This window comes from Mchenga conophoros, linkage group LG3 (assembly GCF_057382185.1).
Source record: "Mchenga conophoros isolate Kocher_MC1m ecotype Shallow Benthic linkage group LG3, M_conophoros_male_GT1.1, whole genome shotgun sequence".
Taxonomy (NCBI): Eukaryota; Metazoa; Chordata; class Actinopteri; order Cichliformes; family Cichlidae; genus Mchenga; species Mchenga conophoros.
In genome coordinates this window covers 54,777,328-54,803,472 of record NC_140528.1, presented here as the reverse complement: position 1 = coordinate 54,803,472, position 26,145 = coordinate 54,777,328, and the positions used below count along the sequence as shown (strand labels likewise).

The 26,145-nt window shown below is 41.6% G+C and overlaps 1 protein-coding gene across 1 annotated transcript in view; it reads left to right on the top strand.

The window, feature by feature from the left end:
• Positions 1-322: 322 nt before the first annotated feature.
• Positions 323-26,145, top strand: part of LOC146579552 (uncharacterized) — a 42,470-nt gene continuing 16,647 nt past the window's right edge. Inside the window, exons 1-22 of the mRNA XM_085263387.1 lie at positions 323-2,775; positions 4,231-4,292; positions 4,553-4,591; positions 4,695-5,120; positions 5,333-5,559; positions 5,832-6,001; positions 6,212-6,346; positions 6,963-7,061; positions 7,164-8,031; positions 8,219-8,320; positions 8,421-8,455; positions 11,526-11,678; positions 11,827-11,958; positions 12,242-12,289; positions 12,821-12,961; positions 14,781-14,907; positions 16,393-16,563; positions 16,638-16,672; positions 16,908-17,072; positions 17,192-17,326; positions 24,200-24,238; positions 24,320-24,460. Of these exons, the coding sequence (XP_085119513.1) occupies positions 643-2,775; positions 4,231-4,292; positions 4,553-4,591; positions 4,695-5,120; positions 5,333-5,559; positions 5,832-6,001; positions 6,212-6,346; positions 6,963-7,061; positions 7,164-8,031; positions 8,219-8,320; positions 8,421-8,455; positions 11,526-11,678; positions 11,827-11,958; positions 12,242-12,289; positions 12,821-12,961; positions 14,781-14,907; positions 16,393-16,563; positions 16,638-16,672; positions 16,908-17,072; positions 17,192-17,326; positions 24,200-24,238; positions 24,320-24,460 (5,583 nt within the window). The 5' untranslated portion in view covers positions 323-642. The remainder of the gene's footprint in view (positions 2,776-4,230; positions 4,293-4,552; positions 4,592-4,694; positions 5,121-5,332; positions 5,560-5,831; positions 6,002-6,211; positions 6,347-6,962; positions 7,062-7,163; positions 8,032-8,218; positions 8,321-8,420; positions 8,456-11,525; positions 11,679-11,826; positions 11,959-12,241; positions 12,290-12,820; positions 12,962-14,780; positions 14,908-16,392; positions 16,564-16,637; positions 16,673-16,907; positions 17,073-17,191; positions 17,327-24,199; positions 24,239-24,319; positions 24,461-26,145) is intronic.

The window sequence follows — 26,145 nt, the reverse complement described above, 5'->3', positions numbered from 1 at the left end:
TCTATCCACAGATCAGGGACATGAAAAGGATAGAGGAGGATAAGATAAGCTGCTTTGGAAGATCTATTAACCTTATTCTTCTAAGATTAACACCTCCTTTCTATTTTGTTGTTGTTGTCTCCTGTGTCTCTATTGTTAAAATGCCTTGTTTTCTGTGTGTCTCTGTTTTTGATGCTTTTGTTTCCATGATAAGATATGATACTGACAGAATGAATCCGTATGAATGAAGGAATCTTTGGAAAGCAGAGTCTGCAAATTAAGAAGCGGCCTTCCGGATGATGGACCTCATCTTTCCAAGATTCTGAGGCCCAGTACAACTCATTAACCTTTTTTCTTTGTTTTCTTTATTTTGAACTTCCCAGCTTTCCATTGCCATCGAAGCGTTACACCCCTTCTCCTGCACCAGGGCCCCAACAGAGCCCCCTTCTGGGTGGGCTCCCAGGGAGCTTTTTACTGATCGGACAGCAAGCTGCATGCTTGCGGCTGGCTCAGCTGAACGCCCACCTTACTTTGACACAGATAAATAATGCTGTTGCTGTTGGTGGTCGAACCAACACACCTGCCCCATTTATACCCACAACACCCCCCTGCCCGACAGCTGCAGCCATCAGTCTACTGAACCTTCTGAAGGTTGCTAACACCATGTCCCATCCCTTATATAACCCCTATGCCTCTGGGAATCAAAGTTCAGCCCAGGGGCGCTATGGACAGTCCAGTATGCAGGCAGAGAGAGACTCTCATAAGACATCTCCTCATCTTGGGCCTGGGTCCAGCTTTAGCTCTTCTGGAGTTTCATCTGCGACTCCTGCAAAATCTGGGGGAATAATGAGCTACAGGCCAGAAGGGAGTAAGACTTCAATGGAAGAGGACATAAAGAGGTCCATAGACATGCATATAAGCAGAGCCAGAGAGGAGGTGAGAAATCAGCCTGTAAAAAAGAACAGTCGTTTTACCAGCACTCAAAGAGATGAGTATGATTCTTCAGGCAAAGATGTGACTTCCTACATGTTGTCCTCAAACTCTCAAAGACCTCCTGATGTTGCAAGTAGCACTAGCTCCATGGACTGGTTGCCAAGATACAAACGGGAAACTGAGGATGATTCGTCTAAATACTGTTCATCATCTGCTTCATTGAGCTATCAAAGCACTGGCGACAGTAGGTTTAATGCCTCGAATGAAAGAGAGCGCAATGTGCAATCAATTCCAGGCTTAGGTGATTATGACTACCCAGTGCCAGACAAACCTGTGGGTTCTGCAGAGTCTACTCGTCCCAAGTACACTTCAGAAACAGCTGTGAACATCCTTATGCAGTTTGGACTTGAAAAAGAGGACCTGGAACATCTGATCTCATATCCCGAAGATCAGATGACTCCTGACAACCTGCCTTTTATCTTACGACAAATCCGCATGGAAAAGGCAAAGAGATCTGCAACAGCAGATCCGTCAAAATCCTACTATGATCCTCATTCCACCACAAGTATGAGTGGAAGGGAAAGGTTGAGTACTTCAAGAGGGGAAGGGATGCGTCAGGATGAATTGTCACCTATTGTCCAATCAAGTAAAGTGATTGATTATGGACATACTGGAAAATATACTGGGAGCTTTGGGGATGAAATTGGAAGAAGCAGCAGTGGAGCCAGTAGTGGTGGAAGTGGAGGTACGCTGCTGATGGGCTCCTATGATAGTAGCGGTCACAGTCGAGAACCACTGCAAAAAAGTATGACAGAGGTGAAAAACAGCACCTTGGTTTCTTCCCGTGATCAAGGCAGCTCTTTTACCAGTCATGGCTCAATGCGAAGTAGTGGTCCAGCTCAACAACTGCCAACACAACCAAACCAGCCTTCTCAAGAAATCTTCAAAGGTTTCTCTCTGCCAAAGACAGACACAGACTTAAGACCTCTTAAAGCAGAAGTCACTAAAACCCTTCCGTTGAAAAATCCAGAGCCAGATCGCCAGTCAGCATCAAAAAGCCAACTAACTCCTAATATAGTTCGTAGTGTGCATCCAAGTCGACCTGGCCTTGTACTTATTGGCAGCAGCAGCAGCGACAGTCACATCAAAGAAAAGAGTAAGACTCACGGGCAAGTATCAAATGTTTCTGAGCAGATGAACAAACAGCAAATGCAGCAGAAGCAGGTACAACAGCAACAGGTGAAACAGACAATGCAACAACCACCACCAAAGCAGCAGATGCAGCAACAGTTGAAGCAACAACAGTCAAAGCAGCAGCAGACGCAGCAGCAGCAGACGGAGCAGCAGCAGATGCAGCAGCAGACGCAACAACTGAAGCAGCAGACGCAACAACTGAAGCAGACGCAGCAGCAGCAGACGCAACAGCAGCAACTGGAGCAGCAGCAGACGCAACAACAATTAAAGCAGCAGCAGCAGATACAACAGCAGCAACTGAAGCAGCAGCAGCAGACGGCCCAGGTACCTAACCTGCCAATTGGGTTGCAGCAGATGCAGAATCAGCCAGCTGTGCATATGGGACAAGCTTTGCAGTCTCAAGTTTTTTCGGCTGCAAAGCCAGTTCCACAGCCGTCCCTCATGCCAGGGCTCACGATGCCCGTTCCTCCGGGTCTCTCGCCGCTAATGCAGAACCTCGTGAATTTCATTCATATACCGCAGCCCGCTTCCACCAAGCAGCTTCCAGCAAAGGTAGAAGTGACAGGGAATATCCCAGTGCTGGCCCAGATGCAAGACTACACTGCCACTTCACCTAGGGTCTTTCCTCATACCTGCTCTCTATGTAACAAGGAATGTACTCTGATGAAGGTAAGTGGAAGATTGTTCGATGTTTTTGCTTTCTGTCGGTTTTTTATTTATTTGACATGCAATGTTTTTTGTTTTGTTTTTTATTTGATTTTGGATCGAATTATAGGACTTTGGTTTGGGAAAAACTTCATGTATGCTACTTTAAAGTTTATTTGTTTGTTTTGTTCACTATTCCTGCATGATGGTGACTATAGGAAGACTACCAACTTGGCTTGCAAACATTTGGACAAATTTTTCACATATTTCTGCAATTCAGTATTCTGTACCAGAATTTCTGAAGGATTACAGTGCAGACTAAACTTAACTATATGTCTATCAGATATTGTAATTGAAAAACACTACTAATAAGAGACCTTCAGAATCTTCAGTGGTCTGTACTTGCAATTGATAGATTTAATCTCTTTTAAATTGACATAAACTGATGCGAAGACATTCAAGGCTTTTGCTAACAATGGAACCAAGGCCTCAGATGACGTGATGAGGAGAAACCTGCAAACCTGACGAGCCTGTGCATCAGAAAATGTTGGAAGACGGCTGTTTTTTCATTTGTCTCTGTTCTTGGGCTGCTGTTCCACAGTGCACATTCAGCTTTGCTTTTTCTGGAACTGTTGCTGAATGTAAAAGTTCCCCTTTTTGTCTTTTGTCATTAGAGTTAAGAATAGTGTGTTTTGTCCTTTATTTCACATTAGTAGGCACCTTGTTTTTGTGTAATACTCGCTTCTTCTTTTTTTTTAACTCATACTTTCTTTTTAAGTTAGTGTTTCTGTGTCCCAAAAGGCAACATCATTTACTACCACAAACATAAGCACCCGCTGCGCCCAGTCATGAGCTACACAAGCACCAGATTTGATTTGATTTGTTGTTGAATCTCTCTTTATGGATCGGCCTTCCTTCGCTGCACCAAATTTCACATTTGAGCTCCTCGTCAAAGAAACAGCGCCTTCCTCTTCTGGTCTATTTCAACGTCATCTTCCTGTCGCTACTCCGACTGTGATCGTCATCGGCATTTTGTCCTAATCCAAACTTGGCCTCTCCTGAGACGACCTTCTTGGAGCTTCGGGAAAGTTTGATGCCATAAGAAGAGCCTGAGAGTCCAGAATCCAGAGCCTAATTGACCTTTTGTTTTGGTTGTTTGTAATCAGATGTTTGACTTGTGTTTTCTATATATACTAAATAATTTCACTTTTAAAATTTTATCCCAGGAAAGGTATAATGTGTCACGCTTATTTGTTCCTGGTTTTTGGCCTATGAAGGTTTAAATACAATCCAGGCTCCTGGCTAATGTTATAATGCTTCTGCGTTCAGTGAAGGACTAACTGTTAATATTTTAAGAATTTTTTTTAAGGCCACTGCAAAGTTTAGTGACCTTTTATCAGCAAGTGATGTCAATGACAAACGTTGCTCCTGATAATAATAAACCTTGTCTAAATGTTTGTTTTTTGTTGTGACCACTAGGATTGGGTCTCCCACCAGAATACCAGCCTTCACATCGAGAACTGCAAACTTCTGCGAAAGCGGTCAATCTTTCTTCTCTGTACTTCGTGATTATGAACCGATATCTTTGGGGCAGCACAACCATGGGTGTGCCAAAATGATGCCGGGGTTGTAATGCTAGGATAGCTCCCTAAGAACTGTTCATTTGTATTTTTTTAATTTAAAGCACCTTAATGATTTGCAGCATTTACCATGAGCCATTTTCCCTAACCTAAATTGTTATGAAGCTGAATAAATTCTACCTTGCAACATCTGACAAAAATGTATCTGTGTTTTTCCACAGATACCCAGAATGGAACGGTGAAATTGCATCACTGCCAGGGTAAATATCTTCATTTGAAGTCATCTGGCGAAAGCCTGCAGCATTGGAGGCTTTCATTTTCTTTGATTTAACATGTGCCTTTCTTTTTATATGCAATTGTTAGTGCATCAGGTGCCAAGCCCTCTCCCTCAACTTCTGCTGAGACTTCCCAGAAGAAAACCAGACATGAGAGTCGTTCCCGTTCCTGCAGCCCCCGGAGCCATCGTGACTCGGAGCGTAGCAGGGACAGGCAAAGTAGCCGTTCCCGCTCTCGCAGCCCCCGCACTCATCGTGACTCGGAGCGAAGAAGAAATAGGCCAAGTAGCCGCTCTCGCAGCCCCCGCACTAATTGTGACTCGGAGCGAAGAAGAGATAGTCGAAGTTGCCGTTCCCGCTTCCGCTTCCGCTCCGGCAGCTCACGTCGCCGCCATGAGTCGGCGCGTAGGAGGGACAGACGAATTAGTCATTCCCGTTCTCGATCATGCAGCCCCCGAAGGGAGAGACACAGAAGCCGATCACGATCTCCCTACAGCTCCAGACGTAATCGCAGGTCTGTCCAACATACATTTTGAGAACTAGGATCAATCAAGAAGATTTAGCTCTCCAGTGGAGAGGGCGAAATGTAATTTATTTAATAATGTAAACTTAAACACACTTAATTGGTGGACAGTATTTACCTTTTGTATCCATGGTGGTGTGTGCTTTGAGATGTTTTATTTTTATTTTTGAGTCATTAAGTTCTTTGATTAATACTTTTTTCAGGTCCCGGTCTCATTCTGACTCCTCATGGTATGACTGTCCTTCCTCTTCACGATATCGATCACGCTCAAGGAGCCGTGAGAGGCGATCCTTGCCGAAAAGAAGAGATGAGAAACGTTCACCACCGAGGAGAAGCTGGGAGAGGCGGTCGTTGGCAAAGAGGTCATCTCCTATGCGAAATAAGTCGAGCAGCTCGAAGATCTTGGCAAAGAAACTGCTGGAAACATCAGGTTGGAAAATTGCTTCATGGTATTTGGGGTTTTTTGGGGGGGGGGGTTTTGGTATGTACTCATTGGTTTTTCTAAAAGCAAAGTTATGTTCACTTGTCAACCCCCCTCATAACATTAACTATACTAATGCAAATTATAAATAAAGACCAGTACCACCAGAAAATGTCAGTATAGTTTTTTCTACGATTATAAAACTTTCAGAAGCAGTAGATGATTTTTGAGACTTGGGACCAACCAAAGTGTGAATCTCTTTTGTACCTGTGGTCTTTTAGCTCTCCAGTCCTTATCAAAACAGTCTGACCTGGAGACTGTCGTCAAAACTTTGGCTCCTGCCCTGCTGGCTGAGCTAGCCAAGATGAAGTCGTCCCCATCAACATCATCGTCCTCACGTTCTGCATCTCCAGAATCAGTTAAAGGGAGGCCTAGCACAGAGAAGACCAAGGTGACTTCACATGTTGCCTTTTTTCATGAATGGACAGTTTTGGACAATTTATGTGGTCAGTGACAGGTGACAGTGACGTGATTGTTGATGCCACAAAAGCAAGATTAAATCCTTCAGCACAAATTTATACAAGCACAAACTTTGAGTCAAATTGTCATGATGAAATCTGCATTTGGTTTGTTCATATTTTTCTTCGCTGTGTTTCCACAGGCTGCTAAATCTTCCCCTCCAACCATGGTGAGGCTACAAGGGATTGTCAGTAGTCTCTCTCACAGTGAAGTGATTTCTGCTGTGGAGAAATTTGGAAAAACCAAGTCAGTTGTTTTGTTTAGGTCAAGATTACAGGTATGTACACTGAAATTTGCTCACTGTTATAGATGGATGACTTCATTGACCTGCTTGTGAATCTAGAGAAAATGTGTCTCCTGGTTTGCTTCTGCAATCTAAGATAGATATTTATGCACCGTAGCTACAATTCTCTATAAATGTACTGTCCATTCATTAGTTATAGTCATGCATTCATCATGCGGTTTAAAGTCAGTTGGTTATCCTTACTTTTCTTCTGTGGTCTTGCAGCCCTCACATTCATGGCTACTTTGGATTATACTGAGCTTTTATATAGACATCACAATGTCAGAAAGTTTCTGCTCGAGTCTAATCCTATGAAAGCATACACAATGTATTTTGTTTTTATTTTGCTGCTTTGCATTATGCATTTTTTTAATCTATATATACACATTGCACTAAAAACATCCTTGGAATCGCATTGGTTGCTTGCAAGTTGCCACCGTTGCTTGTAGTTTGCTTGGAAAACTCAAACTTGTCATCAAATACTTGTAAGGTACTGACAAGTGCTCATATATGATTTTTAGTGTGAATGTAGTAATGTAAAAGTTTTGGTAGTAATCCAAATTAATGTGTGTGTGTGTGTGTGTGTGTGTGTGTGTTTGTGCACACCCAGGCAGTTGTGTGTTTCGAGAAACAGGAAGATGCTGAGAAACTGAAGAGCTTAAAGAACTTTGACATAAAAGAAGTAACTGTCAGTGTTGTTAATGAAAAGGTAACTTTGTTTTCCCTTGAGAAATACAAATATTAACATCACTGCTCTTCTGTGGCAAAATGATCAGTAATCTGATTAATCCAAAATTATCTTTGTTTACAGGAAATTGCATCCAAGAAAACCACAAAAACTAAACTGGAAACTACAGCAAAAGTCTCGGTTTCCAAAGCGAAAAACATCTCAGCTGAGCAAAAAGCTAAAACTGTAAAAACTGGTGATAAGGCTGAAGAAGCAGCTTCAAGCCTCGAAAAATCTAAGAGTAAATCTACGAAGAGTCCCGAAAAGCAGCCTAACACCAGTGATTTGAAAGGAAAACGTAAACCCAAAGGGTCTCAAACCGGTGCTAAAGAAGCTGTGGTGGCACCTAAAAATACAGCCAATACTATGAAGGCTGTTGAACCAATTAAAGGTGCTGCAGTTGATGGTGAGCCAAAAGTCTTGACTTCCAAAGCAGAAACGGCCTCAACGACGCAGAAATCTAAATCAGCAGGAACTCTGAAAAAAGAAAAAGTGGATCATTCTAAATCAACAACGTCAGAGGATAAGCCTGATGTAGAGACAAAACACAAGAAACCTGAAACAAAGATTCATGAATCTGCGATGGGGCCTAAAGGTGAAGCACGAAAATCATCAGCTTCTGAAAGGGAGGACCACACAGAAGTTGAAACTTCTACTGACGGCAAAGATAATCAGACGTCACCAACTATATCAAGTGAGAATCAACTACCAACTAGTGCAGCTGAGACCAAGCCAAATATATCGTCACCAAAACCCACTGATCCACCTCAGAAACCACAAACTGTCATCAAAAGTCCAGAAGATTCACTCAAAGCTTCAGAACAGACCGAACAGAGCTCAGATTCTGCTCTACAAGAAGAAACACAACAGCAGACTGCAGGAAAATCACCTGAGATTTCTGTGGAGGCAAAGCAAAGAGTTGAAAGTGTAGAAACGGTTACAAAGGACAAAGGTAAGTGGACAGAAAACACCTTCAAGTGTGGAGTATCTTTGACAGCAGGATGTTGGACGGAATCAAAAGCTAAAGACTGTGCTTCATGACGAGAACAGTTTTCAGATTTTTATTTAAATCAGCTGGGTAATTTGCATCCTATCTAAACTACCACTATTTAACTTAACTACATTTCCTTTATTCTAAGTCTCTGTGACTGCAAAGAAGATCTCAAAGGATCAGCCGGTCGCTCCTACCCACCCAACATTTGAGGAACTGATAGAAAAGCAACTATGTCCAGAAAAAATCCGTAAGAAATCCCCAAAGATCTGTATGAAAGATTTCCCAGTGTGAAGATATTTTCTATTTTATAATTATTTTCTGTTTTTCTTTTGCTCTGCACTTTACAGGTTGTCTCAAGACAGTCAGGCTTCCCCGTAAACAGGTAACATTAAAAAAACACTTAAATTATACCTGTAAGAAAAACATGCTTTGTCAAAGTGGTTAAGTTTTGATCTGAAATAGTTCAGTTTGTTTTAAAAGTTTATAGTTGGGTTATATCTCATTGTCAGGTGACACTCAAGTAGGTGTAAATGTAGAAAAATGTTAAAAATTCAGTAGGGATGTCGCAATAACAGAGATTTACATACACTAATAGAATTACACAAAGCATGGTTACCAATTTAGTACCAAAACAAAATAATTATCGTGTATCTCCAAAAGTTGATTCTGTTCATCTGGACGTAGCGTTTTGTGGGAGAAACGTTTCGTCACTCATCCAAGTGACTTTTTCAGTCTCAGCTAACTGCAGGTTTCCCCAAATCTTATAAACAGTACATTTGCATAATGACTGAAACCAGCCCACTGAAAGAACAATGGGCTGGGAAGTCAGTCCCTTAATTTTAATTATGCAAATTCTCATGACCATTGATCAACAACCACTGATCAAAACTCACTGATCAAAACCCATTGATCAATGGTCATGAGTACCATTCACAGAGAGTTGGAGAATGGCTGCAATCACAGCATTGTAAGATGGCGAAAAATTATCTTGTATACTAACACATATTAAAAGTCTGTACACCTCACCCCTGGCGTCGTTGCCCACCTCTCAATTTTAAATACACATAGACATTGAGGGCTAACAGGAGGGGCTATGCGCTTACCTGCTGCATCAACACTACAATGAGCGGGTGGAGGGAGGTTTGGAGTCTTCTCTCACCCCCGTTCTCTGCGACCTGCTGGAGCGGGGGGGCTAGGAGGAGGAATTGGCCGTCCGACTGTGGTCTGGAGTGTGGGGCCTCCCTGCTGCTGTGGAGTCGGGGCGGTCTGCCTCTCCCCACCGCAGGGAAAAGGGTAACACCACCTGGGTCTGGGTGCAGTTCCCCCCCACCAGGGGCAAGGGTACCTAGACCCGGTTTGTAGAGTACGCTTGGGGAGTGTGATCGTGTGTACAACGTCTCTTTATGTCTGTCTCCACGTTGGTTGAGTGTGGAGTAAGTGCATATGAGAGCATGAGGGTGGGAATGGATGTTTGTATCTGTGTGTGCCTGTATGTCTGTGTCTATATGTCAGGTCGGGTATCAGACACCACCTCTCTGGGGACATCTCAGGCCCTCCAAGGTTTGGAGGCTTATCTCCACCCACCACCACTTCCCCTGCCGGTGGCGGACTCCCTCAGACATCGGTGCGTTGGTGGTTCTTTGTGTCCGGGGATGGGCGTCCAGGTACACACCGGCTCACTCCTTGGCGGCCGCTTATTGGGGCCTGGAGCCTGGGGCTCGCTTGGGCCACTCCGGAGGTGGAGTGCCCCCGGCCCCTCGGCCTGGGGATCGGTCACTCAGGCACGGCTGGCTGCCGGCTGAGCTCACGGGCACATCACTGCAACTCCCCCTGGCTTCTGCTCCGCGGCTGCTGAGTGAGCCCTCATCTGGGACTCTCCTCAGCTCTTACTGGGACAGTGGCGCGGCTGCCCCTCTGTTAGTCTTCCTTGGTCTCTTGTGTTCTGAGGGCCTCTGGATGTCTGGAGTTTTGATCTCCTCCATACCTGCTTCATGCCCTGGAGGACGGGGCAGTGGCCCCCCACACCCTCTAGCAGATCATTACATGAAGGAACCTTTAAAAAACAAGCGCGTCCATGCTCACAGGTGTACACACGGGTGATCACACCCACAAACTACACCCTTTTTGGCTCCTACCTCAAAGCACACTGTGTTCTGTTGATCTTACGTGCTGCACAATAATGTTTAATATTTAGTATTTACTGTCATATTCCCATATATCATTGTGATGTTGTTTATTCTATTAGTCTTGTTCTCTTCTGCTTGTTTTCTTTTTTCTTTCTCAACAGGTGATCCAGGTGATCGATAGATGCATTTTTTTTTCCTCTCTCAGCTTATTCTGTTGGTTTTTGTTTTTTGCCCTTCTCCCCCGTCCCTCTTCTCAGCTGTTTCTCTTTCCCTCTTTCTTTCTCCCCTTCTTTCCCCCAGTCAAGTCTGTCCCGTATTCAGCAAATGAAAATAAAATAAACAATAAAAGGTGAATCAAATGGACCATTACGGCAAGGCTGGGATGGTCAATTTGGTAAAGTAAATCCGTTGGGCATCTTTCCTCGCCTTTAGACAATAATTCTGATGGCAAAAGAGCCAAACGGGACAGGCAAAAAAAAAAAAAAGTCTGTTATTAAAAAGCTAATTTGGAATGTTCAAATTATATGCACAATCATCCAGGACATGGTGGTTTTGAGTGCTTAAAAAAATAGGGGTTTAAGTAGGGGGCTTGAATACCTCAGCAAGTTGTTTTAAAACTAAAGAACCTTTTAAGAAGCATAAGAGATGAAAGTTCCTCACAAATTAATAGAAGCCCAGCTTTTCTTTTTAAGCAGTCTACTATCAAATCAAATCAAATCACTTTTATTGTCACATCACATGTGCAGGCACACTGGCACAGCACATGCGAGTGAAATTCTTGTGTGCGAGCCCCACAAGCAACAGAGATGTGCAAACACAACAACACAAACGAGCAAAATACAAGAATGGCCAACCTGAAACTAATAAATATATGTACAATATATAATAGTGTATGCATTTCTGGATGTGTATACTAAATATTTTACTACAGAAACAGTTTTTCCTTCCTGAGTTTGAAAAGCGCAATAGTGCTGTTTACACATTTCCTTTTGTGAATCAGTTATCACTCTTTAAGGATCCACCTTAAATGAATGAAAAGTACTTTCATAGCTGACTCTTACTGCCTTTTTTTTATCAGTGAGTCAAGGTTGAGCTGTACTGTGTAAAAGAAAAAGAAAAAAAGAAGTCAAACCAAAATCCGCATCAGAAACATTTTGTACTCAGTATTTTATTCTGATGTACCTCATTGTGTTCATAGTTGTAGACAGTGCTCAAAGTGAGGCACAGTTTCTAACTGAATGTTTTGCCTTTTTGAGATTTCTGTCCGGAATTTCTTCAATTGTAAACTAATCTAAAACTCTGACTTTATTCTTTTCTTTTGCACAGCTTGTTTCGCTTAATTACAAGGTGCTGTTAATAAGCAACCTGCCTAAGTATCGTGATGGCTGTTATGAAGAGGAGGACATCGCCGATCTGCTCACTCCACACATATTTGATTATTACGACGATACGATCTACGTTATACCACAGGCGCGCATGGTAAGCACCAGGCCATGGATTTGCATTGGGCTGGATTATTACCTTCATTTTAATGGGATTCTAAATGTCTTTTCTAAGACGACCTAACTAACATTTAGTTATTACGTATTTTGTGAGCGCAGTGTGTCAGTGTTTGTTTTTCCTTCAGGCTTTTGCCCTCATGCCGACAGCAGTGGCAGCCAAAAACATCGTGCTAGCATCAGAAAATGATCGTAAATTTTTTCTCAATGGGTCTAAACTTCGACTGCAGGTTGTGAAGTACAAGAATTTAACGACCCCGGTGAGCACTGTGTTTAGATAATACACTTTACTGTTGTGAGATATGTTATTAAAAATAATTGAAAATCTGTTTCTGCTTGTTGATGGAAACAGTATCCTTAAAAGCAAGCTGATGTTTTTAAATGTTCAATCTATTTAAAATGTGGTTGTAAGTAAAAAAAAAAAAAATGTAATATTTTGTAGAGGCTATAAGTAATAAAAAATACTCTTTGAACTGAAATCAATTTAACAGAATCCAACATTTATTTGATGTAATGACTTTTAACTATTTGTTTTTCTTTCAGCTTGAGTTTTATATATATCTGATGTATCGGCTGTGTTATGTTAAGAAGGTAACGCGCACACATATCTCAGAAACACAGACTACACTAGAATACCTTATAAAGTATAGAGTATAAAGTTATAACTGGCAGCACTCACATCCAAATCAAAACACCTTGAAAAATATGAGCATATATTAACACATGGCTAGGAAAGGTTTGGATAACTTTTTTCCTGCAATAAGTTAAATCCTCATTCAAAACTGCATTTTGTATTTTAAAAAAAATGTGGTTTTTTTGTGTGTGTGTGTGTTTTTTTTTTAATTTAATTTGAAACATGCAAAAAACTAAGAACCCAGGAAAGGGCCAAAAGTGGTTTTCTGTGTACACAGCTAAGTTTAAATATTTTCTCAAACAATGTTATCAACAAAAGCAAGAGCTGCAATTATAAATTGTTTGGATAATGAAGATAGCTGCCAGGGTGCATACTGCTGTGTGACTATATGTGCAAACTTATGACCTTAATCTTGGAACTGTAGTTTAAGAAAGCATGAAATATTGTTAAACTAAATACTGTTTCTGGTTTGTTTTAATGTTCACCAGGGTTTCTCGAAACAGGAAGTGACAGATATTGGAGCACGGACAATCTACATCAGGAACATCTCACCAGGCGAGTCCTGGGACCTCAGAGAAGCTTTGGGAAAAATCGGTATTGTAAGAAACTACCTGCCTCTTCTCAACAAGGTATAAACACACTTATAAGCAGCAACAAGTGCATGTTTTAAAAGTCTGTGAAAGGCTGTATGAGCTACACTCAACAAAAATATAAACGCAACACCTTTGTTACTGCTCCCATTCCCCATGGGATGGACGTAGAGACCTAAAATTCATTCCAGATACACAATATAACCATCCCTCCCAAACAGTGGTCGCAAATCAGTCCAAATGTGTGGTAGTGGGCACATCTGCTATATTGAGATAATCCATCCCACCTCACAGGTGTGCCACATCAGGATGCTGATCTGACATCATGAGTAGTGCACAGGTGTACCTCAGACTGCCCACAACAAAAGGCCACCCTGGAATGTGCAGTTTTGTCTCACAGCAAAATGCCACAGATGCCACAAGCAATGAGGGAGCGTGCAATTGGCATGCTGACAGCAGGAATGTCAACCAGATCTGTCGCCCGTGCATTGAATGTTCATTTCTCAACCATAAGCCGTCTCCACAGGCGTTTCAGAGAATATGGCAGCGCATCCAACCGGCCTCACAACCGCAGACCTCGTGTAACCACACCAGCCCAGGACCTCCACATCCAGCAGGTTCACCTCCAAGATCGTCTGAGACCAGCCACCCAGACAGCTGCTGGAACAATTGGTTTGCACAACCAAACAATTTCTGCACAAACTGTCAGAAACCGTCTCAGGGACGCTCAACTGCATGCCCGTCGTCCTCATCGGGGTCTTGACCTGACTCCAGCTCGTCACCGTAACAGACTTGTGTGGGCAAATGCTCACAGTCGATGGCGTCTGGCACATTGGAGAGGTGTGCGCTTCACGGATGAATCATGGTTCACATTGTTCAGGGCAGATGGCAGCTGAGAATGTCCCAGTTCTTGCATGGCCAGCATACTCACCGGACATGTCACCCATTGAGCATGTTCGGGATGTGCTTGACCGGCGTATACGACAGCGTGTACCAGTTCCCACGAATATCCAACAACCTCGCACAGCCATTGAAGTGGAGCGGACCAACATTCCACAGGCCACAATTGACAATCTGATAGACTCCATGCGACGATGTGTTGCACTGCATGAGGCAAATGGTGGTCACACCAGATACTGACCGGTTCTGGGTCCCCAGACCCCCAATAGCGCAAAAAACTGCACATTCCAGGGTGGCCTTTTGTTGTGGGCAGTCTGAGGTACACCTGTGCACTACTCATGATGTCAGATCAGCATCCTGATGTGGCATACCTGTGAGGTGGGATGGATTATCTCAATATAGCAGATGTGCCCACTACCACACATTTGGACTGATTTGTGACCACTGTTTGGGAGGGATGGTTATATTGTGTATCTGGAATGAATTTTAGGTCTCTACGTCCATCCCATGGGGAATGGGAGCAGTAACAAAGGTGTTGCGTTTATATTTTTGTTCAGTGTATGTGTTTATGTAAGTGCATTCTTAACTATCCCCCCAAAATTGACAGACACATTAAAACAAGATAATGTGACTGGTTTTGGATGCTACTTATCTTGATGAAAGCACAACTGCAAAACTATAAAGATAGTAAAGAGAGACTGCAGGTAATCTGTTCGCTGTAGCACATGATTCTTCATATGCTCATGCGCACTAGTGTTCATCACATTAGAGCATTAGTGCAGGGGTCACGTTGAGCATGGCTCCAGTGCTTCATTGATCCAGGATTTCTGACTTTTGAATCCAGTGAACTCCACAATAAAGCTGTGCTTAGCTCACTGTTTCCATGTGTTCCATTTTCTACCATTTAGAATGTGAAATTAAAATGTTTAGAGTAAATTTTATCTTTCTTGTGTTTCAGGTGTTAATTGAATTTGAGTCTGTGTGTGATGCTGATCGCCTTGGTGTTTGGTACAGCCTTCTAAAACGGGCCACTGGCCACAAATTGTCAAGGGTGGAAATACCACACAGTGGATTTACGTCACTGCGTAAGTGTGTTTTGAATGGGGTTTTAAATAAATGTGATTTAAACGGGGAAAAAAAGGTGAAGTTGATGGAAGGTCATCTGGTAATACACTGAATATGGTGGGTTGTTTTTTGGCTGTAAATCGTGTCTGGTAAGGGTAGCTGCTTTTGTCCTGCTGGCCTTCCTGTACTGTGGGATTGCTTTGGAGATCTACGTGGTCTTCTACAAGGCAAGCTTAAGAGTTATACTTTTTATACATTGGTCGTATTGTCCAAAGAGACTCTTGTCTTTGGACAATACGGCAAATATTGTCGTCTTAGTGGGTGATGCACAAAAGAAGCAAGTGAATTGAAGATTACAAGGAGTGGCAAAAGCATACTGATACTAGAGACAGATTAAATTCCAACTAATCAGGGGCGCTATAGAGCAAGACATGGTGTAACACACAACTTAGTAGAGCTGCAGAATTCTGAAAAATTCTCTTATAAATGTCACATTCCACTTTCTGAACTCCTAAAGTTTGCTTAGAGAACAAAATAAGGACTTATTGGGCCAAACCACAGACTACTGTGGGACTTTCTGGTGGAAAGAAGACACCTCGCGGCCTGCAAGAACCACGCGCCAACGTGATACAGATGAATCGAACAAAGTCTCATCCGACCTAACTGAAACGGCAGGCATGACTGCTGAAGAACTGAAAGCCAACACTAAACCCCCTGCGAGGAGAACTGTCTAAAGTCATAAAAGAGGAACTTAGAGATATTTTCGGAGTTCAGTTTTATCAATACTGAAATACAAGTAGTCATGTCCGAAATAACTAACACTGCCAGTAACCCCGGTTATTCTGAAGTTTCCTCAAAAATTTCAACAGTATGATTGAGCTCAGGGCTGTGGCTCCTCACTACCAGATATTGCAAAATCTATTTTGTCTCCAGTGCTGCACCAGCTGCTCCCATCTCCACCATCATGGAAACACATCACATCTATCACACAGAGTCTGGATAATAAGCTTTCCTTCACTTTCTGTTTGTGAAACAGTCATGGATATATTTTTCAGTTCTTCCCTGGACTCTGGATAAAGCGAAGTCCGAGAAATGTTGCAACATATGCAAAACTGCTGCTTTATCGTCATCCACAATAAATTATTGCAACACATTCCCTCAACTTTGATTCACTAACACTGTGATTCTCCTTCCCACAAATCCTTTGATGCTCATTTGCCTCGTTATCTCTCTGACCTCTTTTCTGGTCCCTCCAGAAGTCTTTGGTCCATCAGCGGTCAATTCCCTTCTGCTTGTCTCTGCCCTAGACACATGAACCAGAGCCATTACTTAAACTCCACTTTTTCAGACTGGCATTTGGTCTAACTCTCTAATCATTTTTTTCCTGATGCCTATGATACCTTGGATATCTGTAAAGGTGCTTAAAGTTAAACTGAAAGTCAGTTAAAAACCTGACACACACACAGAAAATAACAAATAAACAAAACTTATTTTTTCTTGTGCAGCACCAAGATTGCCACACAAAGCTTTGCCAGACAGCGATGTTGCTGTTGACGGGGCAGCTGTCCCAACAGAAGATATTACCGTCCCACAACCCAGCACTTCACCATATTGGATCACAATGACAACTAGTCCCTTTGTGTTCCCCACTGTCGCTCCTTGGTTCACAATCCCAGGTGAGAGAAACTAAAATTAACCTCCAGATATAAAGTGTTGACTGTTACTAACTGTGTGTGTTTTACACTTCTAGAGTATTTAACTGTCAGGGAACCTGATGACATTGAGGTGAGTGCATTTTATAAACCAAGGTTTCATGTGTTAAACAGGAATCCTTGAGTAAATACCAAGAGGCGTCCATTTTTCCAAATACCGACCTCAAAAGCCACATTTCTCTTTTTCTGCTAAACTTGGTTTCATTTTGTCTTCTCTATGTGGTCAGTTATAGTAATATATTTTTTTAAAAAGTGCTGCAAAGTTTCTCTTCACATAAACTTTGGTTCTTGAACCTTGTGTCTTGTAGAAAGCCCAATCTCAAGGTTCTACGTTCTCCACGATCATGTTGACTGGTTTGCCAGAAGGAAACTACAGACAGGAGGATGTCACCAAGCTGGTGTGGCGTTACTTCCCTGATCAGACTGTTCAGACTCTGTACTACAACATAATCGTTTTATCACTGCAGAGGAGGGTGAGGAATAGACCCAGCAGGCTGATACAGAGAAATTTGCATTTGCAAATTTAATTCAATTTAATGATTAATATTGAATGTTTCCTCTGCATCATTTTTTCCCCTTTCTTCCTCTCCAGGCCTTTGTGTTTTTTAACAGCTGGGATGCGTGCTGCGATTTCGCCAGAGATTACCTCAAAGATCCAGTTACAGTTGGAGAGTGGAGACTAGGAATCCACATTGTTTTAAAAGACATGCATCCTGGTTCAAGTGAGGTATGAAAATGGAGCAATCGGGGGCTGTTAAATCAGGGGCATGCTCCTGTTTCACTCAAACTATTCAGGTGCCAATCAAAAAAGATTTCTCCTCTAAGGAGTGAGCACAGCATCATCCTTCACTAGGGAATTGCCCAATTTAGTAGAAATGAAAAACAGGGAACATATGCATGAATTTCAAATCAAGTATTTATTATTATTTTGTCTGTATTTGTTCCTTCCTTTTTGCGACAGCAGCACAAAAGCTGCATGAACTTTATCCACTTTTCTGTTCATAGATGACAGCCCACGTCATTCCGCCACCACTTTAAAGTTTCCACAGAGCTTCTTGTGAAGTCAGTCCTGTGTAAACGTTAAAGACCCAGACATAGGTTATGGAGTGTTTCACTGACTATTAAGCAATGCCCTCACTTATTTATTTATTTTTTTCTAAGCTTTATTTTCATTTTTAAATTAGAAACGAACAAAAAAAACAAACAGACACACAAAGCAAGAAAGAAAAAAAACAAAACAAAAAACAAACAAACAGAAAACTCACAACTATGGGACAGAGCAAGTATCATCAAATAACCACAGCATGGCAGGCCATTGTGACCACAAAAGCACTCCCAGGTGCACACTCTTGTATCTATGCCTTTCAGGGATAACCTCAAACATCTGAAAAACCAAACACAGAAAATACAGGAATAGTAATAATAATAATAATAATAATAATAATGACAATATTGGTAAATACAGAAATTTAAAACAAACACACAAACAAACAAAGAACAAAGAATTCAAAAAAAAAAAATTGAGCAAAACAGAAAACACATCATGTGAACCCCTCCCACCATCCCCCCACCCCTTTACCCCTGTATGGCTCTCAACCTCATCACATTCGTGTATCCAGACAGCCCATATTTACACCGATCTATAGAAACTCTCATACACAGGAATGAACATCCCACAAGATAAAACTACAGCATTCAGGAAATCAAGTCAGAAGGGCCTAACCGGGGATCAACTCAAGGCAGACCCAGGGGGATTTGCATCATCTCTATGATCTGTTAGGTCCAAAGACGGAAGGGGCCCAAACTTTTTCGAAGGTTCCATATTTCCCTTTTACACTATGCAATATCTTCTCAGGTGTGCAGTAGGACGCTAGCTCATTAATCCAGTGTCTCAGTGTTGGAGAGTTTTCAGATTTCCAATGTAGCAGAATACATTTTTTCACTGCAGTACTCGCAAGTAAAATAAAATATTTCTTGTGATAATTCACATTTATAGAACCTGTGTCACCTAAAATCCATAGTTTTGGGTCCAGTTCGATTTGGATCCCCATTACCATTGAGATTATTTCAATCGCCCGTCTCCAGAACTCTTCTATCACTGGGCAATTCCACAGCATGTGGAGGAGGTCACCATCTGTCACCTTACATCTCAAACATTTGGGGGAGTAATTAATATCAATTTTATGTAACCTATAAGGGGTTGTTATGGTTCAAAAATATTGGAGATGGACACCAGAGGAAAAACCCACAATAACAACACTGGTCCGGTCGGGTTGAGTCAAACGATGATTTAATGATCACACACGTGGGAGATGGACACTGTATGCAGACAGTCTCAGATCTCATCTCAAAAAACACATCATCATAGTTTTATGAAATCAGGGTATTAGAACGCCCCCTCATGCGTAGTGACAGGTGTAATACAATCAATGTTGACAATTTTATTTAACACAAAGAATAACATTGTCTCCTTCCCGAGGGCAGACGCTAACTGCCCCCCTTCTCCTGGAACCGTCTGTACCCTGCTGAGACACAACATGGCAGCTACAAGGACTCTTTCATTTATTAAGACCATCAGTGTGTATTGCTCTAAATCAAGTATATAATATTAAATGAATATTGCTGGATCAGCTACTTCTACTTAAAACATATTAAAACATGACTAAGCACAAAATCACCAAGAATGACATCTTATAAGTGCTGTGTAAGCGCGTGCGGCCTTCCAAGCTCAAAGCCTTTGCCCTTCATAGATCAGCCAGACTCGCGCTGGCTGTAGCTTTTAACCTTTAATTACCTTGAGCACAACTCTAAAATGAGCAACAAACTGCAATGTGTATGGAATGATCATGGTTACATCTGCAATGGAAAATCATGTTATTATTCTGGTACCTGTAAGAAAGATCAAATTAAAGTTATCACCATCACTGTAATGCAAAGAATAATGTAAGATCAAAAACTTCAATTCATGCTTAATGCAAAGCTGGTTATATACTTCTAATGAACTACTAATGACATATTAAAATATTAAATGATAATGAGAAAAACATCCCCTCCTTATTCTACAGGGTATAATATATCCTATGAAATATATTAAATTGCATTTGCCTGTGATTTGTAGAAATTAACATGGTCTGTGCCTGTTCCAATAAATGGTGCCATTCTACCTCTTCATAGACATAGCCCAGGTCTGTCTCCCATTTTCTTTTTAAAGATGCTTTATTATAGTCAGGTAACTTTTCATTGATAATAGTGTATATAGAAGATGCTATTCCTTTTATTGACTTCCATGGTTTGGTGCAAAGATGCGTTTCAAGAGGAGTTTCTTTGGGAATCTCGGGGAATAATCCTGGTAAATGGTAAATGGCCTGCATTTGTATAGTGCTTTTCTAGTCCATAGGACCCCAAAGCGCTTTACACTACATTCAGTCATCCACCCATTCACACACACATTCACACACTGCAATAGCGATAGCAAGCTACATTGTAGCCACAGCTGCCTTGGGGCGTACTGACAGAGGCGAGGCTGCCGGACACAGGCACCACCGGGCCCTCTGACCACCACCAGTAGGCAAACATGGGGTTAGTATCTTGCCCAAGAATATTTGGCATGCAGCCAGGATGCAGCCTGGGATCGAACCACCGACCTTCTGATTAGTGGCTGACCTGCTCTGCCACCTGAGCTACAGCCACCCACTTTGGATTTCTCTTTGACCCAATCTCTTATTTGTAGGAATTTGAAGAAATTTTGTCCTGGAAGTTTGAATTTTTCCTTTAGTTGTTGAAAGTCAATAAATGTATCATTATTGTATAAATCGGCAACAGTTCGAATATTTCTGTCCTTCCATCCCCGCAATATTGGGTCAGCAATATGATGAGAGAGATCAGGGTTGCCCCATAAGGGTGTCCTTCTAAGAAAAGAGATATTTATTTTCAGAAGTGAGTGGGATTCCTGCCAGGCACAGAAGGTGTTTAATATTATCAAATTGTTTGTGAGCTTGGATAGACATTTTTTTTGTACCTAATAATGGAACATCTTTTAATGGTATGGGGTTCACCTCATGTTGTTCTATTGGAACCCATCGAACCTCACTCCTCTCTGCATGTAGCCAGATCCAAATTGATCGGTACTGGGAGGCAAGATAATAGTTCCTAACGTTTGGTAAATTAAGTCCTCCCCTTGAATATGAGGCCTGTAGTGAGGAGAGTTTGACTCTTGGATTTTTCTTTTGCCATATGAAAGAAGTTATGAGTTTGTTAAGCTCTTTGAAGAAACTTTTAGGAACATTTGTAGGGAGACATTGAAATAAGTAGATAAACTTAGGCAAAATGTTCATTTTAACAACATTAATTCTCCCTATAAGAGATAATGGAAAATCCATCCATCTCTGAATATTAAGTTTGGTTTGCTCCAACAGTTTGATATGATTTAATTTGAATATTTGATCCTCGGATTTACCAATTTGTATACCCAAATACGTAAATCCATTATTACACCACTGTAATGGGTCAGTAAGAGCTGTAATACGGCTATCTTGTATATTTAATGACATAATCTCACTTTTGGTATAGTTTAACTTGTATCCTGAGGCTGCACTGTATTCTTTAAGACACTTCATTAAAGAGGGAATTGATTTAAGAGGGTCCGTTATATACAGTAGGAGGTCATCTGCGTATAGAGAAAGTTTATGTTCACTTGTGCCGAATTTGATTCCAGATATGGAGGCATTAGTACGGATGGCAACTGCTAGTGGTTCGATCGCAATCGCAAAGAGCAAGGGGGAACTTGGACAACCTTGTCTGCAACCTCCAGTTAAAGAGAAAGTGCCAGAAAGCACATTATTTGTTATGATATTGGCTCTGGGGGCATTAAAAAGTGTCCTAACATAGCGGGTGAACTTTTCTCCGAAGCCCATGGCTTCCATTGCCTGAAATAGAAAGTTTGGCTCAATCCTGTCAAATGCTTTATTAGCGTCCATGGAGATTATTAGCAGTGGGTTTTGGTTTTTTTGAGCAGTATTCAGTATATGGAGCAAACGCCGCACATTATCTGCTCCATGTCTGTTTTTAATGAAGCCTGTTTGGTCGGCATTTATTATCTTAGGCATAATGTCCTCCAATCTAAGTGCAATTATTTTAGATAATATTTTATAATCTGCATTTAAAAGCCTGAGGGGTCTGTAAGAGTCACATCTCTGTTTGTCCTTGCCTGGTTTTGGCAATAATGTGATTGTTGCAATTTCCAATGATTCTGGTAATTTATTATTTTCTAAAGCTTCTTTAATCATATTTGTAAGTGGTGTCAATAATTTATTAGAAAAAGCCTTATATTACCGTATTTCCCGGACTACAAAGCGCACCTGAATATTAGCCGCACAAGCTAAAATCAGGGGAAAATCCTGCTTTGTACATACATTAGCCGCACCTGACTAAAAGCCGCAGGTGTTTCAATGTTGACTCATCATATGTAAGAGAATATGCACAAAGGGAATTGCCAGGAAAGAGATGGCTGTTTGGAGACACACCCCTTTTATTAATATTTTGAAAAACAAGTTATGGGTACATATTTGCACATGTAGTACATAACAGTAACCTATAGCACACCAGAAAAATAGATTCGGACTACCTTTTAGGCTCAGGTGCAGCGACACAGCTTTAACAAGAAGAAAAGTCAGTCATTCACCATCTTTCTCTTCTTCCTGCGCACTAAAACCACCAAAGTCCTCTTCTCCAATGTCGGAAACGAACAGGCTCAGGATGGCTTCGTCATCCACTCTCCGCTTCTCTCCTTCGTTGTCACTTTCAAAACCAAAGAAATCCTCGTTGTCAGTGTCAGAGTCGAACACCCTCAGAAGGGCCGTGGCGGTGTCCTCCTCTCCATCATGCAGCAGTCCAGCCCTTCAAAATCCGTTGGTGATCGTGGATGTTTTCGCACTTTTCCACGCTGTCAGAATCCACCGGTGGAGTTGGGCATAACTTGCTTTTCGCAAGTTTATCGCCGCTCGTCATCCACGCCTCCCGCTGAATGCGTAGCGCTACTTTGAAGTTTGTTTTTCGCGCTACTTCGTACGGCACTACGTTGCCTGGCGGACGGACATGTGACTAACATACCACTCTTGAACCCCGATCCTTCCGCCAGGCAACGTAGTGCCGTACAACAGCGGAACAAACAAAACAAATCGTCTTACGATATCACAAAAATCATGGAAAATCCATAGAAAAGCCGCACCTGACTAAAAGCCGCAGGGTTCAAAGCTTGTGCAAAAAGTAGCGGCTTATAGCCCGACAATTACGGTAATCAACTGGAAATCCATCTGGTCCAGGGGTCTTATTATTTTGTAAACACTTGAGGGCTCGAAGAACCTCCATCTCAGATATATCTGCATCAAGCAGTTCTTTGTCCTCATTATGTAATTTAGGAAGGGTTATTCCATCTATAAATCTTTTTGCAGCAGTACTGTCGACCCCTTGCTCAGATTTATACAGATCTTCATAGAACCGTTTAAACTCTTACACTTTGCGACATATTGGTAGCCCAGGAAAGTTTAATGGGATTATGGTCTGAAAAAGTAGCTGCTAAGTAGGAGCAATCTATCACTGTTGCCATCATATTTTGTGGTACAAGAAACATATAAATTCTAGAGTATGTATTATGTACTGGTGAAAAAAAGGAGAAGTCCCTCTGGCCTGGATGGAGGTTTCGCCACAAATCAATTATACCTATATCCTTCATACCTTGGTTCAGTGCTGTTGCTGCCTTGGATAGTGAAGCTGTTTTGGGTGAGGACCGATCCAAAGAGGGGTTTAGGACCAAATTAAAGTCTCCACCCACAATATACTGGCCCTCAATTGTAGCCACTTTCATTATTAAGTTGTTAAAGAATAAAGGGTCGTCGTAGTTGGGCCCATATATATTTACCAAAGTTATCTTATTTCTATTTATTTCACAATCTACAAGTAAGAATCTGCCATTTTTGTCCTTTTCAACTGAATTTAGTTGAAAGTTCAGGTGTTTATTAATAAGCAGGGTAACGCCTCTTGCTTTGGAAGTATATGATGAGTAAAAAACATTGCCTACCCAATCTCTTCGTAATTTTAAATGTTCAGCGTCTGTGAGGTGGCTCTCCTGGATAAAAGCGACATCTACACTCTGCCTCTTTAAGTATGTCAGCCCTCACTTATTTTGAAACTTCAGTTGCTGCTAACCTTCTAGCTTCAGCGTTTCCCATCTCAAGTTTCCTTGCGGGCTAGCTATTCAGGCCCTTTGTGAGAACTCTCTCCACAGCTACATGTTAAGAGGAATTGAGGTCTGACGACTGTTGTGGAAAGTCACTGAGACTTAAAAAGCATCAAATAGTTCCTGCAAAACTTCAGTTATATGTTGTGTCGTTACTGTCCTGAAGTATGAATCCTTTGCCACAAAGATGCAAACCAGGATCGAGTTACTTCTCACTTACAGTGGAGTCCAATATTTATCTTATTAAATGGGGTCAATAGAACATTAAAAACACTCTAACCAGGAGGAGAGTTATTCAATAGTTATTTTACAAACAGAGGATAAGTAATTGATGTGAGCCGCTTTCATCTTCTACTCTTTTCACAGGAGAGCATGTACAGAAGCATGATGAAATGGAGCAGCACTGTAAGTCAGCAGTCACATAAATCTGTCCTGTAAAAGCAGCAGGCTCGGGTCTCCCTGATCTTAACACTGGTTGTTTTTCAGCATGTTCCACAGTCTGAGTCTCTGGAGGACCGGCTGCTGATTGTGGAGGTCTCCGAGGTGAATGTGGACCTTCTCGTGAAGATCATGAAAGTGGTGGCTCCCATTGCTGCTTTTGTCAGATTTTTGCCGCTTGCCAACAGGGTACGATTTCATAAACACCTGCAAATTTTTCACGTTTTACATCTGCAAGGCTTGTTATGGTGTCTGCTGCTCTTAAAATGCAGCTTTTTCTGAAAAGTCTTCAGAAGGTATTAAGTCTTAAATTTCACCCGCAAAGCTGGTACAGTTTGGTTCAATTTAAACTGCTTAATAAAATTAAGGGAACACTTGATCAATGTTCCCTCTAAGCTGCGCGCGTGCGCAATTGCGCACTTCTGGCACAGTCTCTGCGCACAGAACATCTGTGTTGAGCACAAAAAAAAAAAAAATCGAACCTGAATTGAAATTAAATTAAACTTTAACAATTCTGTTTTGCAGTGTTAGTCAGTAAGTGACTGGCTGCCACCTTATCCCATAGTCCAGCCAATAATGCGATTCACATTCGTATATACGCAGCTAATCAACGTCGCTGACAGGCTATGACAGCGTCCTTATGTGCCAACACCGGTGTTTTAGCTAGCAAAGCGGCGTGGCTGATGTGGACTGAAGCCACGTTAATGACAACGTGTACAACCATTGGAGATGTGAGCAGGACAGACGGAACAATTGATGGAAAACGTGTGGACGTTACACCAGTTTTTAAATTGTGTTGATTGGCCACGTAAAACCAGAGTTATGATAAAAATATGCGATGTTTGGTTTTCTTCCTGAATACTACCGTTGTTTATATTTACTGCGGGAAGAAACGGTAAAAACTGCGTTTTATAAGGAAAACGTTTGAAAGCACTCTCTGCCTGTGAGCAAAAACAAAACCAAAAAACCCCAACCTTTCCTATTGGTCAAAAAATGTACCATGTAGACCAATCAAAAAGTGATATAGCAACATGGCATTTAGTTGGTTAGGAAGGGGGATGTTTTGGAGTGGCACAAATAATTTGTGTGGCATCAAATTTGATGCAGAACAGCTGATTGTTCTGTAAATAGTTTGAAATGTTTGTTTAAAAAACGCCTTGGCTGCATTTTTATGTAAAGAGCTGCAAAAAAACTTTGTTTGCATAACTCAGTAACTTTTTTTGAAGAAGTAACTATATAATTAATTGCCCAGCATTGGTCTTTATATACTGTATTTTGCAGTCAGAGAGTTACAGGACTCGCTCCCAGACCACAGACTCATAATACAAGTCAGAGCTTTATAATCTAAAAAAAAAAAGAAAGTTGTGTTTTCAAAATTGGAGTTCAAGTTATTTTTCCTTCCAATAGTGTTAACATACTACACAAGTCATGAACAAGATTTTTTTTCTAATTTTCATTGTAAGTGGGCTAAAGCAGTTAATTAAAAGTAGTCTAAGATAAATGTAAATGCTGTAATTTGATTATTTTAATAAACCATGTAACTTGGATGGATTCGATGCTGGTGTGACCACAGTGCACACGTCTGCTGTTGCTCACAGTGGTCCAAGGGACCGTTCATGGAATTTGTGCGTTCGCTCAGACACATGAAAAATTAGAGGGAACATTGCACTTCATCATTGCAGAATAACAGTCAGTTAGAATTCAGAGAACTTCAGTTTGGCTTTAGCAGTCCTTCTCCTTGTACAAAGTAGAGGATACCTGCTGAATGGTCATTGCTCTTCTATGGCCCTGTCATGAACCAAGCAGCCAGGAACACACAGGCACAAATGTAATCTTCAAAAAATGGGTTTTATTATACCCCAAAAGGACAAGAT